Source organism: Schistosoma haematobium, chromosome 3, assembly GCF_000699445.3.
Source record: "Schistosoma haematobium chromosome 3, whole genome shotgun sequence".
In the NCBI taxonomy this organism is placed as follows: Eukaryota; Metazoa; Platyhelminthes; class Trematoda; order Strigeidida; family Schistosomatidae; genus Schistosoma; species Schistosoma haematobium.
Genome location: NC_067198.1, coordinates 9,213,941 through 9,228,535, shown reverse-complemented (window position 1 = coordinate 9,228,535; position 14,595 = coordinate 9,213,941). Strand labels below are relative to the sequence as shown.

Here is a 14,595-nt window from a genome sequence, read left to right as displayed (position 1 = left end):
AAAGGGAATTTCGGATGCCAACGACGAAGGGATGAATCTTCTGGAAGTTCAGATGGATCTATTCCAAGCTCCGAAGTTAAAAATACCTGAAAATATCACACGATTCGCAATTCAGTGTAACTATAATGTGCTAATGACCAAATGTTCTTGTTGTATAGAACATATGTTACTACCAAATGTATATTTAAGTATCTGGACAGATATACTCCGGAAATAAAAATCTTCCTACATGTAACATCCTTTCAGCATAACCTCTGGAAACATGTAGCTAAATTGTTACTATATAAGACGTTTTTCACTGGACATCAGCGCAGTAAGTGACATGGATAATGATTACTATTGATTGAATCAATAACAAATGTATTAATACAATAAATAATGGTGGGTTAAATCAGTGATCACAAAGTCATCGTATATATACTGAAATAATGAGTTATTGCTAACTACATAAAGTAGACTTAGGTCAAATTAAGCTCCATCACGAATGTTTGTTAATTAAACATTACTGATGTGTTGTTAGTGCGACCCGAGAAAAGCCGTCAGTCAAGACTAACTCTAGTACTAAAAAGGTATGGAGGATGGTCGAAATTCTCAGTTATCTGCATTGTGGAATTATACTGCTTTCCGAGTAAACCGACACAGAAACTATCTTAGTAGTGGTCCTATTGATATAGGTGTGATTATCGAGTTACAAGGATATGTACTCCAGAACGGTCAGTTACGGTTTTTGTGAAGTAATTTTTAATTTATTAGCTTCGTACTTCTGAAAAATTGCTGCTAACAATGGAATTTTATAGAGCAGTAGAGGATGAGCTACTTTTAAGCTCAACCTTTCCTGACTTGCTTCTGTTGTGGAAAGGGAGGATTGCCATAAGTATTGATTATTCGTAAGAAACGATACTGGTGTTACACCTCAGCATAGTCGGCAGGATAGCTTTACCTTCAAATCTCAATTTTGTTGTCTTTAGTCTGATCGCTTTGCAACCGCAATGTCTAGAGTGGTAGAACTACAAAGAACAAATGTTTTAGTCAACAGATCTCGAACGGTTCAACACCAGAACCAAGTCTGACCATCACCCTATGGTACAAGCTACAGATGCAAGTCAGAAAAGTAGCTGATCACATATTAAATACAAAGTTCTTTAGAATTAAACTGCTAAGCAAGCTACAATTAGGCTATAATACAACCAATATATATGTACAAATGAAAATAATTATAGTAAATTTAAGAAATCATAACTAACCCGATGTGATTTTAAAACTAGATTAATTAACAGAGAATGGAAACGATTTCGACGTTGAATTAACCGCGTCCCACTGAATGGTAGAAATCCTTTCGACGGAGAATCATGTCCAACTTTTGTTCCATCTGAAATGAGGAAAATTTCTTAATCAAAATCTAAAAATCAACACAATTTAAACCCGTTGTATATTAGTAAACAGTGGAACACAAATACCTTATGTAATACAAATAATAGATGGTAATTAGCTGTCTAAATTTGCAGCGACAGATACTGTAGCTAAAAGGATGTGTTGCATGTACTCGGATTTTAGTGAGCTTCAGTATTTATTTCAAATATGGTAAAAATCGATCACTTTAGTTGCTAGATATCTTAACAATATGCTAAAAGCTGTGATAAAGAGTAGACTTAGCTTAAACTAAGCTGCAACGTCCCAATTAATAAGCACAAAAAATATGAGTCACTGGTATTAATTGTAATAAATCATTTATAATAATTCGTAAGAATCAGTTGAAAATGTATGTAGTTCACCACTGAGATAACAGTGGGTACCTTAAATGTAGATTAGAACATGAAAAAGATTTAGGGACTAGTAAATGAATAAAACACCTAGATTTTCGATTAGAATCCTAATTTCATAACACCTAGCAATATATAAATATATCAGTATGGGGATTTGTGGAGATTGTATTATTTTCACAATTGAAATCACGAATCCATCTCAACTAGAACACCAGTGAAAACTTGGGAGTATTGGACGGCCGTCTCGTCCAAGTGTTGTGCACCTCAGAAGTGCGCACCCACGATCCCGCGCGGGGAACTCAAACCCGGGACCTTAACTTCTAGATCACTGAGCCGGCAATCCAACGGTGTTAAGACTTAACTCCAATCAATCCATGATCTTGAAAAACCCTTCATCCATTGCCCGAGGTGGATATATCTTATAACCGTCCCGTGTGTGGGATCGTGGATGCGCACTGCTGATGAGTCTTATACAAGGACGAGACGGCCGTCCAATACTTTCAGATTTCCAATGGTGGTCTAACTTAGATCAACTCGTGATTTTAACCGTGAAATTAATAGAATCTCCCTAAATGCCCATACTAATAGCAGTCATTTGCTCACTAGTGACTAGCTTCACAATGTAACTCCTAGAGTTCTAATGAGGCCGTGACCAGTGGAGTCCAATCCGAATATACATATCAGAACTCACTAAAACACAATTATAGGTCACACATACAATTAATTATCTATACTAAAGTTCTGTCCAACGCATGAAGTTTTTTGCTTTCAAAACGGGAAAGTAATATAATCCTGAAGATATTTATTCCACTAACCGTTAATGTTTTACCACTTAGTGAGGCCACATAGTTATTGAATACCAATGTAGGACTAAACCCGAAGTAGATGTACAAAACTTGCTGAAGCCTCGATCCTCTATTAACTAATAATGTTCGAACCCAAGTTGGAAGTCCCGAACACACATCTTAAATCATAGTTATGATAAAATAAATATCGCTGATGCCATAGAATGACTGTTGCGCAATATCACAGTTTGCTCGAGGTTAGAAATGTAAACCATTAGATGTTAATTAAAGGGTCTGAAGGTCAAGCATTTTCCGAAAGGCATCAAGGTCCTGAGTTTGATTACAGATGAGACAGTGGAAATGAATTGTTGAGTAGTCCCATTCTATGGAGAAACAGAGGTTAAGTGCTTCCTGGTTTCTAGTAATTCTTTAACTACAGCCAGTCAGCGGTGTGGGGCTTCAAAAGATAAAATACTTAATTTTCTACACTATCATTGCTGTAGTCATACCTACAAAACTATAATTTTAGATGTCATAAAAATGTAAGCAAGCGTTGACTTCACTACTGAAAATATTTTGAACACATACCAGTACGTAAATTGGGTGATAAAACGAGTACATAATTCCCATTTAATCGATGTGTGAATTTATCAAACTGCTTCTCATAGCGCAGAAAATAAACCATAGGATAGACAGTTAGAAATTGACCGATATGAGTTTCTTCAAAATTCCTAGATGACATACAAGGTAAGAAGATAAATAAAAAAATTTACATTAATTAGCAATACAGGGTGCTAATCACCATGGAAGGTAGAACCAAACAATAGCCAAATAAGTCAAATGGATTAAAATCCACATTTCATAATAACTAGCAGTCGAGAAACACAACTACAAAATCAAAACACCATTGTGAGAGAATTAACACAACTGCGAAAAAAACTAGTTTGAATCTACTCAAATAAGGAAAAAGATTCTGGTACTAGAGTAGAAATTACTGAGTTCACTCTCAGATCCTCCCTTAGGAAATCGTTTTAAACTATTTGAACTGCTATTATTTCAACACATAAATATTGGTACAAGAGGGCACCAAATATGTATGCGTCACACAAAACAATGAAAATGGGAAGACAAAAAACGAAGGCAAGAAGCGTAAAAGAAAAAAAGAAGAGGAACAATAACGACCAGATTAGTGTAAGGAAGTGTAATAATAATAATAGGGGAAACGGAAAGGTACAACCAGAAGAAATTTTTAGTTAAGGAAGATACGACCACTTCTTATGAAGAAAGTAAAGGAAGGTTACAGCAGGATCGCCACTGGCTTCTATTCTGAGCTATATCTTATAACGTCTCTAGCCACTGTGTCGCACAATCTCTCGGACCCCAACCAGGGAGTCGTGAAGGACCAACACAAGCCAGCCCTTTGCAGCTTTCTTCCATACCCCGACACCATGTCATACACTAACCACCTCCGCTTTTTCCAACCAGTCCCAGCGTCGGCAAATAATGCACAACGTGGAATTCTCTGGAACCACATTCGTAGAACATGTTCAAGCCACCAAAGTCGGTGTTTCAAGATGTTGACACTAATTGGATTATCGTCTCTGTGCCCGAACACACGATGCCGAACCTCTGCATTAATGACATGGTGTTGCCACTGGATGTCATCAATCCTTCGGAGACAGCGGCGATCAAACACAGAGAGTCTTCTAACATCCTCAACTCGGAGAGGCCAGGTTTCACAAGCATAGAGCAGAACTGCTCTCACCAATGCGTTGTAGATCCGACCTTTTACAGCCAGACTGACATCATGAAGGCGCCAAAGATGGCCCAGATTGGCATAAGCCAATCTGACTTTCACTATACGTGCATTGATCTCATCACTCACGCCACCATCAGCACTTATGCAGCTACCTAGATACACGAACTTCTCGACTACTTCTATCTGCTCACCATCCAGGGTGAGTACAGGATTAGAATCCTGCCAGTCTTGTAGAATTACTTTGCACTTCGAAGGTGCAAAGCACATACCGTACCTACGGACACTGATTGCCAACTGACTAAGTGCGGATTGCATGGCTCGGGCTACCATCAATACCAACATGAATGCATTTGATGCAGTCACCGTTATCATATGTATTTAATACTATGGGAAGAAAGTTATTACTACTGACGATTTCTAGTCATATTATGAAGAATAGCTGATCAGCTTATAAGTATCAGTAACAGCACTTGAAACCTATTTTACTGTGTTCAAAATTTAAGTCCATCACAGCAAAAGGAATCAGCATACTAGAAATCTAGGAATAAACAATATAGGAGAACTATAATATTCTCCTCAATTGTAACTCTCAATGATCATGTTATCGATTTAGAATGTAACTCACAGATCACAATACTTACTGAAAACCAATCCATGTACACGGTTCATGGAAGGAAATAACCACGAATTATTACAGAGAAATCTATTTAGTACATAGCTTAAAGTTGCACGTCACCTGTAGATACTAATTCTAAATCAATAAACCACATGCCTACGTCACAAAATTGTTGATTCATGTATCCACACTACTAAAATCGATCAAGAGGAAGCAAAATATTACCTTAGAAACAAGGATCAATCACACGAAACATGATAAGTTAGAGAAAATGAGTAAAATGAACAAATGAAATAGTGATGCCTGAACGTAGCTCTAGTCACCTATTATCCAAAGAATTAGCGTGGCACAATATTTAAAAGTCTACTCATTGGGTTGCAAAAAGTTAAAAAAATTAACAAATCACTTCAATAATAAAAAGCTCGACAATTACCGACTGAAAAAGACTTAATCTACCTGCGCGTAATTTCTTGAACAGCTGGTTGGATTTTATCGAAACTGCAAAGTTCTTTTCTGTTGTGCAGCATGCTGACAACTGTATCACAACTTCGAAAAAGTTCCAACAAAACTTGTAAGTTGTGAGGAAGAAAAAGATCAGGAGGGACTGTTAAATCTGTTTGTGTTAAATCAAGATCCTTGGAAGATACAGCACTCTGAGTTTCAATAGAAGTTTCGGGTTCAGTCGATTGTGGCTTTAATGAAGAAACAGGTTCTGATAAGTGAGCGAAACGTTTAAAAGCGGGCAGCTTTGAACTATTGTCTTGTATTGAGTCTGATGACCGAGATGATTTTAGCTTGATCACTTTCTTCAGCTGTGTGCGTTTTTTCAGCTGTATGACGGTCTATAAAGGACAACAAACAAAATGAACACGAAAATTCCTAGTTTTCAAATGATGGAGTAGCGTAAATACACAGAAAGTACGTTATTGGTTTTTAAGAATTTAAACTTGACATCTTTAGTTGTTAGTCACACTTTAATACACAGGTTGAAGAGAAGTTACTTGATAAACGAAATATGAACTCAGACCTCTCCATAGCACTGCTGGGTAGTGGGGGCAACTTCATTAACTAACGGGAGGTCAGGAGATCGGACTATTCCACCACTATTGTAACCTGGGTTCTCAAAGATCCTGACAAAAATCGTAAAGGACTGCCCTTTATATATATGGCACGCGCCGTGCTCAACCAAAAACAGCTAGTAAGACAGTTTGCGCTATGTTAAAAAAAGTCGTATAACCAAACAAAAAGTAGGTCAGTAAGCGAGACAATAGACGGGTAGCAAATATAGGTGTAGGAAATGACCACCTTCCCTCCCTTAAGAGCGTTAAATAATACAGGCATAGAGAATAGGAAATAAAATAGTACCTACTGATGTTGTCAACAACATAACATCTAGGATACTTGGTGAAAATAACAGGTCAAGTGATAATAACCGATGCGTAACAAAAAAACTGAGTCTAGTGGTCGACTTTAAAGAAATTCTGTATTGTTTCATCAAGATAGCGACAAATAAACCACTAAACTAAGGTAACAACAAGGCTAAGTCAGCATACTAGTGAGCACGCTTATTCCAGAATGTGATACTAAGGAAAAGCCTAACGATACACCTGACTGTTTTGATTAGTATATTTTAGAAGTCACTTGTACATGGAATAATTTTGCGTTCTCTTACTTCAGTAAGTTTTTTAATTACGTTTACCTATGTCTACCAAAAGCAGATTGTTGTTAAACACAGCGATTATCAATTATGGAGCCCCCAAATGGCCTGGTATGGCCGAAATTGAGGTGGGCCCGCCCTCCCTCTCGAAATGCTCTCACACAGCCACGCGTATACAGCCTCTGCCAGAGAAGTCCTACTCACTGCCTTCTCGTGGCGGGGGTGTTGTTTACAAAAATGAGAGGACGAAAAGCGAATGTCCGGCGCTTTAACCAGATCAAAAACCAATGGTGCACATGGGCTCCAGTATCCTGAGGGAACAAACGGTGTATGAACCAATCTTGGTCACCAGCTACCATGGGACTGCATCTCCTCACAATGCTCCACTGCCTTGTGAGTTAGACTTTTAGGTCAAAGGCTCGGGATGTGGCCCCCTAAGAAAACCACCTGCTTCGGTTTGGGCACCCGGGCAGTATCACAGCTCACACACAAACAGAATGAAATGACAATACTTAGGGAAAATACTACACTTGCTTCGATTAACAGTCAAACGATTCACATTATTATTATTATTTACTACGTCATTTACTCACTCTCTTTTATTCCCACTTTATGTATGTATGTATTTTTCCACTTATACAGCAGATCGCCTATGGTGGAAATTCGACTCAATCTAAACGTTCTCGAGTCACTGTCCGGTTGAAAATTGTATGCTAACACCAAATACGAATACTGAAGCAGTTTTTCTGAAACCACGTGCACCATTCAACGTTCGCACACTTATGCAGGTCGGACAACAGATAGGCCTGGCTATGTCTTTATACCCTCCTTACCATTTTTTTCTTTTTCCTTCTCTTCAAACTCTCATTGTTTTGTGTGGCACATATATATTTGGTGCCCTCTTGTACCAATATGCATGTGTTCAAATAAATAAATAAATAATGTCTTTGGAAAGTCTTAATATCGATGTTTGTTGTCTATCCGAGACCCGTATTCAAGACTCTAGTGAAGTACTACAAATTCGCTCTCCATCTGTCGCCTCAAAAACCTTGTTTTACTTGAGTTTATCCGGGGACCCTGTGGCATCTTCGTCTGTTCTTGCTGGCGTTGGTGTTGCACTAAGCGTTAGAGCTGAGGTTGCACTAATCGACTGGATCCCCATTAACAGTCGGTTACGTGCTGTTAGATTAGGAAGTTCCATCAAAGTGAGAAGAAATCGGCGTGAGGAACGATGTCTTTTCGTCATCAACTATCGAGGGATAAGCTTACTTCCGCTTGCGTCCAAGCTACTGGCTTGTCATACTCCGTAGGTTGTTCAGAACCCGAGAAAGATTGACTCGCGAGCAGACTGGTTTTCGTTCTGGTCGAGGATGTATCGATCATATCTTCACCCTCCGCCAAATGTTAGAACACCGTCATATTTATCAAAGGCCAACAATTGTAATGTTTCTTGACATTAGGGCTGCCTTCGATTCGTTGGACAGGACTGTTCTCTGGGATCGTCCATTGAAAAAGAGTGTGCCTGAGAAGTTTATTAACATCCTAAAAACCCTATATACAAACACCTCAGGCAGAGTGAAGGCATACAACCACCTTACTCCATTGTTCCATTCAAGCATTGAGGTTAAGCAGAGTTGCTCAATCTCACCATCTCTCTTCAACTTTGCCATCGATGACATTCTGGAAACAGCTCTGATGGATGTAAGTGATGGTGGTGTGGATCTGTTGCCTGGGGAAAGACTTCTCGATCTTGAGTATGCGGATGATATTGTTTTACTGTGCTATAATGCCCAATGCATGCAATCCGAACTTAATCAGTTGGCAATCAGTGTCCGTAGGTACGGTATGTGCTTTGCACCTTCGAAGTGCAAAGTAATTCTACAAGACTGGCAGGATTCTAATCCTGTACTCACCCTGGATGGTGAGCAGATAGAAGTAGTCGAGAAGTTCGTGTATCTAGGTAGCTGCATAAGTGCTGATGGTGGCGTGAGTGATGAGATCAATGCACGTATAGTGAAAGTCAGATTGGCTTATGCCAATCTGGGCCATCTTTGGCGCCTTCATGATGTCAGTCTGGCTGTAAAAGGTCGGATCTACAACGCATTGGTGAGAGCAGTTCTGCTCTATGCTTGTGAAACCTGGCCTCTCCGAGTTGAGGATGTTAGAAGACTCTCTGTGTTTGATCGCCGCTGTCTCCGAAGGATTGATGACATCCAGTGGCAACACCATGTCATTAATGCAGAGGTTCGGCATCGTGTGTTCGGGCACAGAGACGATAATCCAATTAGTGTCAACATCTTGAAACACCGACTTTGGTGGCTTGAACATGTTCTACGAATGTGGTTCCAGAGAATTCCACGTTGTGCATTATTTGCCGACGCTGGGACTGGTTGGAAAAAGCGGAGGTGGTTAGTGTATGACATGGTGTCGGGGTATGGAAGAAAGCTGCAAAGGGCTGGCTTGTGTTGGTCCTTCACGACTCCCTGGTTGGGGTCCGAGAGATTGTGCGACACAGTGGCTAGAGACGTTATAAGATATAGCTCAGAATAGAAGCCAGTGGCGATCCTGCTGTAACCTTCCTTTACTTTCTTCATAAGAAGTGGTCGTATCTTCCTTAACTAAAAATTTCTTCTGGTTGTACCTTTCCGTTTCCCCTATTATTATTATTACACTTCCTTACACTAATCTGGTCGTTATTGTTCCTCTTCTTTTTTTCTTTTACGCTTCTTGCCTTCGTTTTTTGTCTTCCCATTTTCATTGTTTTGTGTGACGCATACATATTTGGTGCCCTCTTGTACCAATATTGATGTGTTGAAATAAATAAACAATAAATAAATAAATTATGGAAATGCAGGAAAAATATCCGATACATATAACAACATAACGAAGAAGCTTATCCAGGCCTCTAAGTGGCATTATATGTTTTAGCAAGTCACTCACTAAGAGCTGATTTACATTTAAAGATTATTACACTTCATTTACGTCGTTTAAGGAATTGGAAGGCTGGTATCAATGACACTTTCAGTTTGATTTTCAATACTTGGTAACAAAACTGGATGTAAGCTGAAGTGTTAGGACGAGATAATCACTTATTTGTTTATAGTACATTTCACGACAATGTCGTCTTAATGTAATCACACTACACCACACAATCTTGGGTAAGAGAGCGCTTAATAACGATGATCAGTTAAAACTTGACAAACAGTTTTATACCCAAAAATCATTAGTTTATGGTGACGCCCTGAAGCTAAAAGTTTGTAACTACTCATGAAAACGTCACTGAAACCAGTTTTAGTACTAAAAGTATTTACAAACCACCGCTACAAATAAAAAAATACGGTGAAACTGACCTTTTCTTGAGGCGGAGGGCAAAATGAGGAGCTGCTTAGGACTTCACTTTGTTTATCTAACTTTATGACAGTAGTTTTTATTGTTTCAGCCTCAGAAGCGGACTCTTGAGTAGGTTTGGTAAGGTGAGAAAAACGCTGATAAGCTGGTCGCTTTGATCTGGATAACTAATAACAATATATATAATCCGAAATCTCATAATCTACCTCTGTTTCAGGCGAGGTCTCAGGAACTGCTCTTTTGGCTCTTCCTACATTTTGAGGTGTCTTACTAACTCGGAAGAAATTATCAAGACGAGTATTTGGCATTCTCGAAATACCCGCTAACGTCCAGTATTACACGAAAGTCGTTTACGCGCACTATTCGCTAACGCTGATGAAAATTATTTAGTCCAATATACAATATCTCCATCATTAGCTCATTTTAAACTGGTTGACTTCCTTGATTTCGCTTTTTGTCGTTTCGCCAAGATTTCAGGTATTTGAGTATTTTCGATAGGCAGTAGTCTAGTCACTCGATTGCACTTATTCATGTTCGTTAGTTATTTGTGAACTCGTATATCCTGTAGTTGATTGAGTGACCGAGTTTGTCTCACATCGACGTGGCTTCTGAATACCAGTAGACAATGCATTACAAGGTAGGATGTTGGTAGTTAGCAATGTGAAAAATAATAAGGTGATAATTCGAGTGTTCAGAGAAGACCATTGTATCAAGAAATTGATAAATAATTTACTTAATTGGTAATGTGTAAGAGAACAGATATGATATTAAGAGACGTAGAAAGTAGTAACTGATATAATGTGTCGGTAACAGTAGTGATTAATGACACGTGTATCAGAGCCGAGTGGTCCAAATTGGGGATAGCAACCCGTAGGTGAATATATGTTGTTTAAGTCCATTCTTTAAGCTATCCACTGAGGGGACTGCTGTTACTTCAGGTGGGAGAACATTTTAAACAGGAGCAATGCTTAGTGAAAAAATTAGAGCTTACCTGAGAGTTGGCTCACTGATGTACAATCGTTCAAGTGTTGCGTCAAGGAGTCTGATGATGGTGTTCTGATAGTATGCTCGTGTTGGGGTGATTTAGCGTACTTAATATGCTGTATGTTATTGTTAGATCACCTCTTGTTCCCTTTTTGCCTAAGGAGAATGATCTCAAGTGTTAAATTCTGCGCTCGTAAGATTTATGTCCTAGACCTATCACACATTAGGTTGCCCCTCTCCGTACTTGGTCTAAGAATTTTATATTCCCTTATGAAGAGATGAGAAGCTGCGATATTGTGGGCTTCAAAGTGAAGCAATGAGTATGCCTTGAACAGTGTTAGGAGCAACGTTAGGTTCGCTGCACTAAGTGTTTCTCTCATAAAATGGAGATTTACATTTACTTTGATCTGGTGTCTAAGTTCTGTGATTACAAGCTCGAGGTTACGCTTTGAAGAGACAGCCGGGTTTGGGCTTCCGTTGGAAGTGTAAGCGTTTGCATCGAATGAAACGGAATGCTCAGACTTGAAATTTTGGTCAGGTTAGGTTTTAACGGGTTGTTTGCTCTTCATTCTTTTCTTATTGTAAGGTGTTTTTGAACCTTAAGTCCATTCCATTTTCTTTTCACGAGCCTGTGTATCTTTGCGTCGCTTGTAAAGACCAATGCCGCTAAACTAATTTTGTCTAGTGGGTCGTTAGTAAAGACCAGGAGCAGGAACATAATTAGGATTGCCTCTCACGAGACTCATGATGTTGAAGCATTTTAACTCGTGTTCACTCTATCTTACTTAGGGCGAAACATCTTGTTCTCAAGGTATCGCCAAGTTAAAAGCGATTGAGCAAAACCTGTCTCTGAAACATAAGCCACGAAAAGAACATGAAGTACTGCATCAAAGGCTCTTGTAAGATGGAGGTTTGTCACATGAACCGGTGTTTTATGGCCCTAGCAGTCATCTAGTTTTTCTATGCTGTGCGTAGTTTGGATACACAGGACCTGCGTTTACGGAACCCATGTAGGGATCCATGGACGATGTTGTTTTTACCCATATATCCCGTCATTTCATCGTTGACCAATCTTTCCATTACGTTTAAAAATATTGCGTGCGATGTGACTGGTCTTTTCTATCTCTCCCTTTGAGAATTGTAGAGAGAATAATCCGCTTCTTTTCTCCTGGCGGTAGGCATAAATCTTGGGACTTCCTGAACTGGTCACACTTAAGTGTGCTAATGACTTCTGAGCATTGTTTTAGAAATACAAATCAGGCGTTTCCACGTTCGAGTGGCTTTCCTGAGTGAAAAGACTTTAGTCTATCTAGTACTGTCACGGAGTTAGCTGGATATCGCCTGAACCCCCAGCTGTTACTAGTGTGAAGAGATGTTCGGAGCTTTTGGGCTACCGGTTAAATTGGTATTAAGGATTTCTTCCGTCTGAAAGACAGTAAGATCTTTGACCTTTGAACCCTAACGAGTAGAGATCTTTCGGTTTGTGGAATTTCTTCTAGTTATGAATACATACAGACATTTGGGGTTAGTTTTCATTTTGGTTATTAGCTTGGTCTGAAAACATCTATCGTTGCGAACTTTCGTGTTGTGTATGTTTCCCAGTGCAAATAAGAGTGGTGATCAGATTCCGTCAAGGATACCTTCCACTGGTCTTAGGCTTCCCATTTAGCCTGTAGTAATCCTACTGTACCTCGCCTAATTCAGAATCGTCATCTTGCAGACGTGTGCTCACCCTGAGGTACATTGTGTTAGATAGCGCTCTAACTGATACTCCTCACTACCTCCCATTGATCACCAACTGTTAGCCTTCACCACTCTCGCAGCCATGAGGTATTTGTGGACTTCTGAGAGTTCGCATTTTTTTGTAGTATGAATTTTGAAGCCCTCTAAAATTATAAATATGAAAGCTTTTTTCGTTTCCCGGAGACTTGGTTAAATAGCAGATTTCCAGCTAAGATCATGAGTGATTTCAAGAGGATGGAAGGAAGATTGAGAACTAAGACTTAACAACATCTGTTGTCTATCGGTTAGTCAGATTAGGATTTAGACTGTTATAAAACTAAGGTTAGTACTGGGGCTTGTGCCTCGGCAACAAATATCACTGACACAGTACGAAACCCTCGATAACTGGCCAGCGTTTGAATGTATTCCGAGATATTTAAATCAGTATTATGTCGCTGATTTTGCAAGTGTTCACCAAAACAGAGTACTTATAGTATTTAATCCCAGTAATAGGCTAATTAATGAGTTAAAATAACGTGGGGACAGAAAAATCATAAAAATAGTTGATGAGTGAGTCTAATGACATTCATTCCTATTTGTCTAGCCATAACAAATTAGTGATGTCCCGGTGCCCCTAATCCAAGACATCGTCCCTAAATGTAGCATTTATATTAGATGATTCCGTTTGTAAATATCAGTGGTATCAACTGACTATATATCTGCGAGCCACTCCCTGTTTCCCAATTCCATTTGTAGAGATTTTACTTTGTTCATATCCATAGACGAAACATTTACAGAAAAATAACAAAGTTCTTCACCTGTTTCTGATTCTAAGCATGGTGCTCTATTCCACAAATCATAAATATCTAGCAACTGACAAACCATTCTATGAACCAGAGGGAATTTGGAGTACTCTGGATGTTACTCTCTTCTTCTCTGATTACATCAGTAGGGCTACAAAATTGTGTTATGCACCCGATATAACATGGTTAATGCAATGTAGAGTCTAAATACACTCTCTTAAGTCTGTATCTGTTCTTGAAGCCAGTCATCATTTTGCTGCTACTAATATCACAGTCGGCTAATTAATGACAGCTGTCGTTTTTGATTTCTTATTGCATAAATTGACATATATGGTTTAATTAGCAGTAGTATTCAGCTAATTTTAAGCCACGGAAGCTGGAGGAGAGAAGCCCAATAATACACCAAATTAACGAGTCTTCAATTTACATTATGCTAGTTAACTAACAATGAGAGAAATCATTTCTCATATATAAGAAATGTGATTCCTTCAGCATCTGATTAAGGAAATTCGTCAGCCCAAACATAAAAAGCCAGTGTATGATTGTTTACCGTAAATAACTTTCAAATTTATTCACCTATGCCATAAAGTTTGGATCTCTTAGCTTTGTTAGATGAGATTATTAGTGCTAATAGCTCTATCATTCATATAACGTTTCTGCTGTTTTGGAATATATAGATTGTGATATTAGAGTCAACCTGGTTATCGTCAATAGTACATTGACCAGATCGGTTAGTTACTAATTTTTCTGGTAAGTATTGAGCAAAACTGAACTAAAGAATGCTAAAAAATTGGATGAAGTATGAAATTCTCTAAAGCAACGTCAGAATTTGACTAACAATAAATAACATGTTCAGAATCTTGACGACTGTAGTGATTGAGTACATTAATTTTCGGTACCATATTGAGTCCTCAGTTGCTTATCAGTTCCTATCATGTCCTGTTTTAAATTGGCTGACATTGTTCCGTCGATGCATATCCTCACAAATATTTTGACGACCACTATTAGTCACCCAGTATATCGCTGGTACTTATTGACGCGTTATATGTGAAGTTTATTAGGCATTCCATGACCATTGGCTAATGAATGAGCTGTTTACTTAAGCTTGCACCCAGAGGGTACAGAATTTGACAACTGCAAGACAGAAGACATTTTTCC

At 38.8% G+C, this 14,595-nt stretch overlaps 1 protein-coding gene across 2 annotated transcripts in view; it reads right to left on the bottom strand.

The window, feature by feature from the left end:
* The window catches only part of CDT1_1 (replication licensing factor Cdt1), a gene marked incomplete at its 5' end in the record, with an annotated part of 24,493 nt that extends 13,946 nt beyond the window's left edge, over positions 1-10,547 (bottom strand). Inside the window, 5 exons of one of the 2 annotated variants that reach the window (XM_051212949.1) lie at positions 1,245-1,369; positions 3,137-3,279; positions 5,380-5,765; positions 9,931-10,095; positions 10,135-10,547. In XM_051212949.1, the coding sequence (XP_051068877.1) occupies positions 1,245-1,369; positions 3,137-3,279; positions 5,380-5,765; positions 9,931-10,095; positions 10,135-10,236 (921 nt within the window). Of the gene's footprint in view, positions 87-1,244; positions 1,370-3,136; positions 3,280-5,379; positions 5,766-9,930; positions 10,096-10,134 lie in introns of those variants that run through there. The other variant, XM_051212950.1, reaches the window with a different exon arrangement.
* Positions 10,548-14,595: the final 4,048 nt, after the last annotated feature.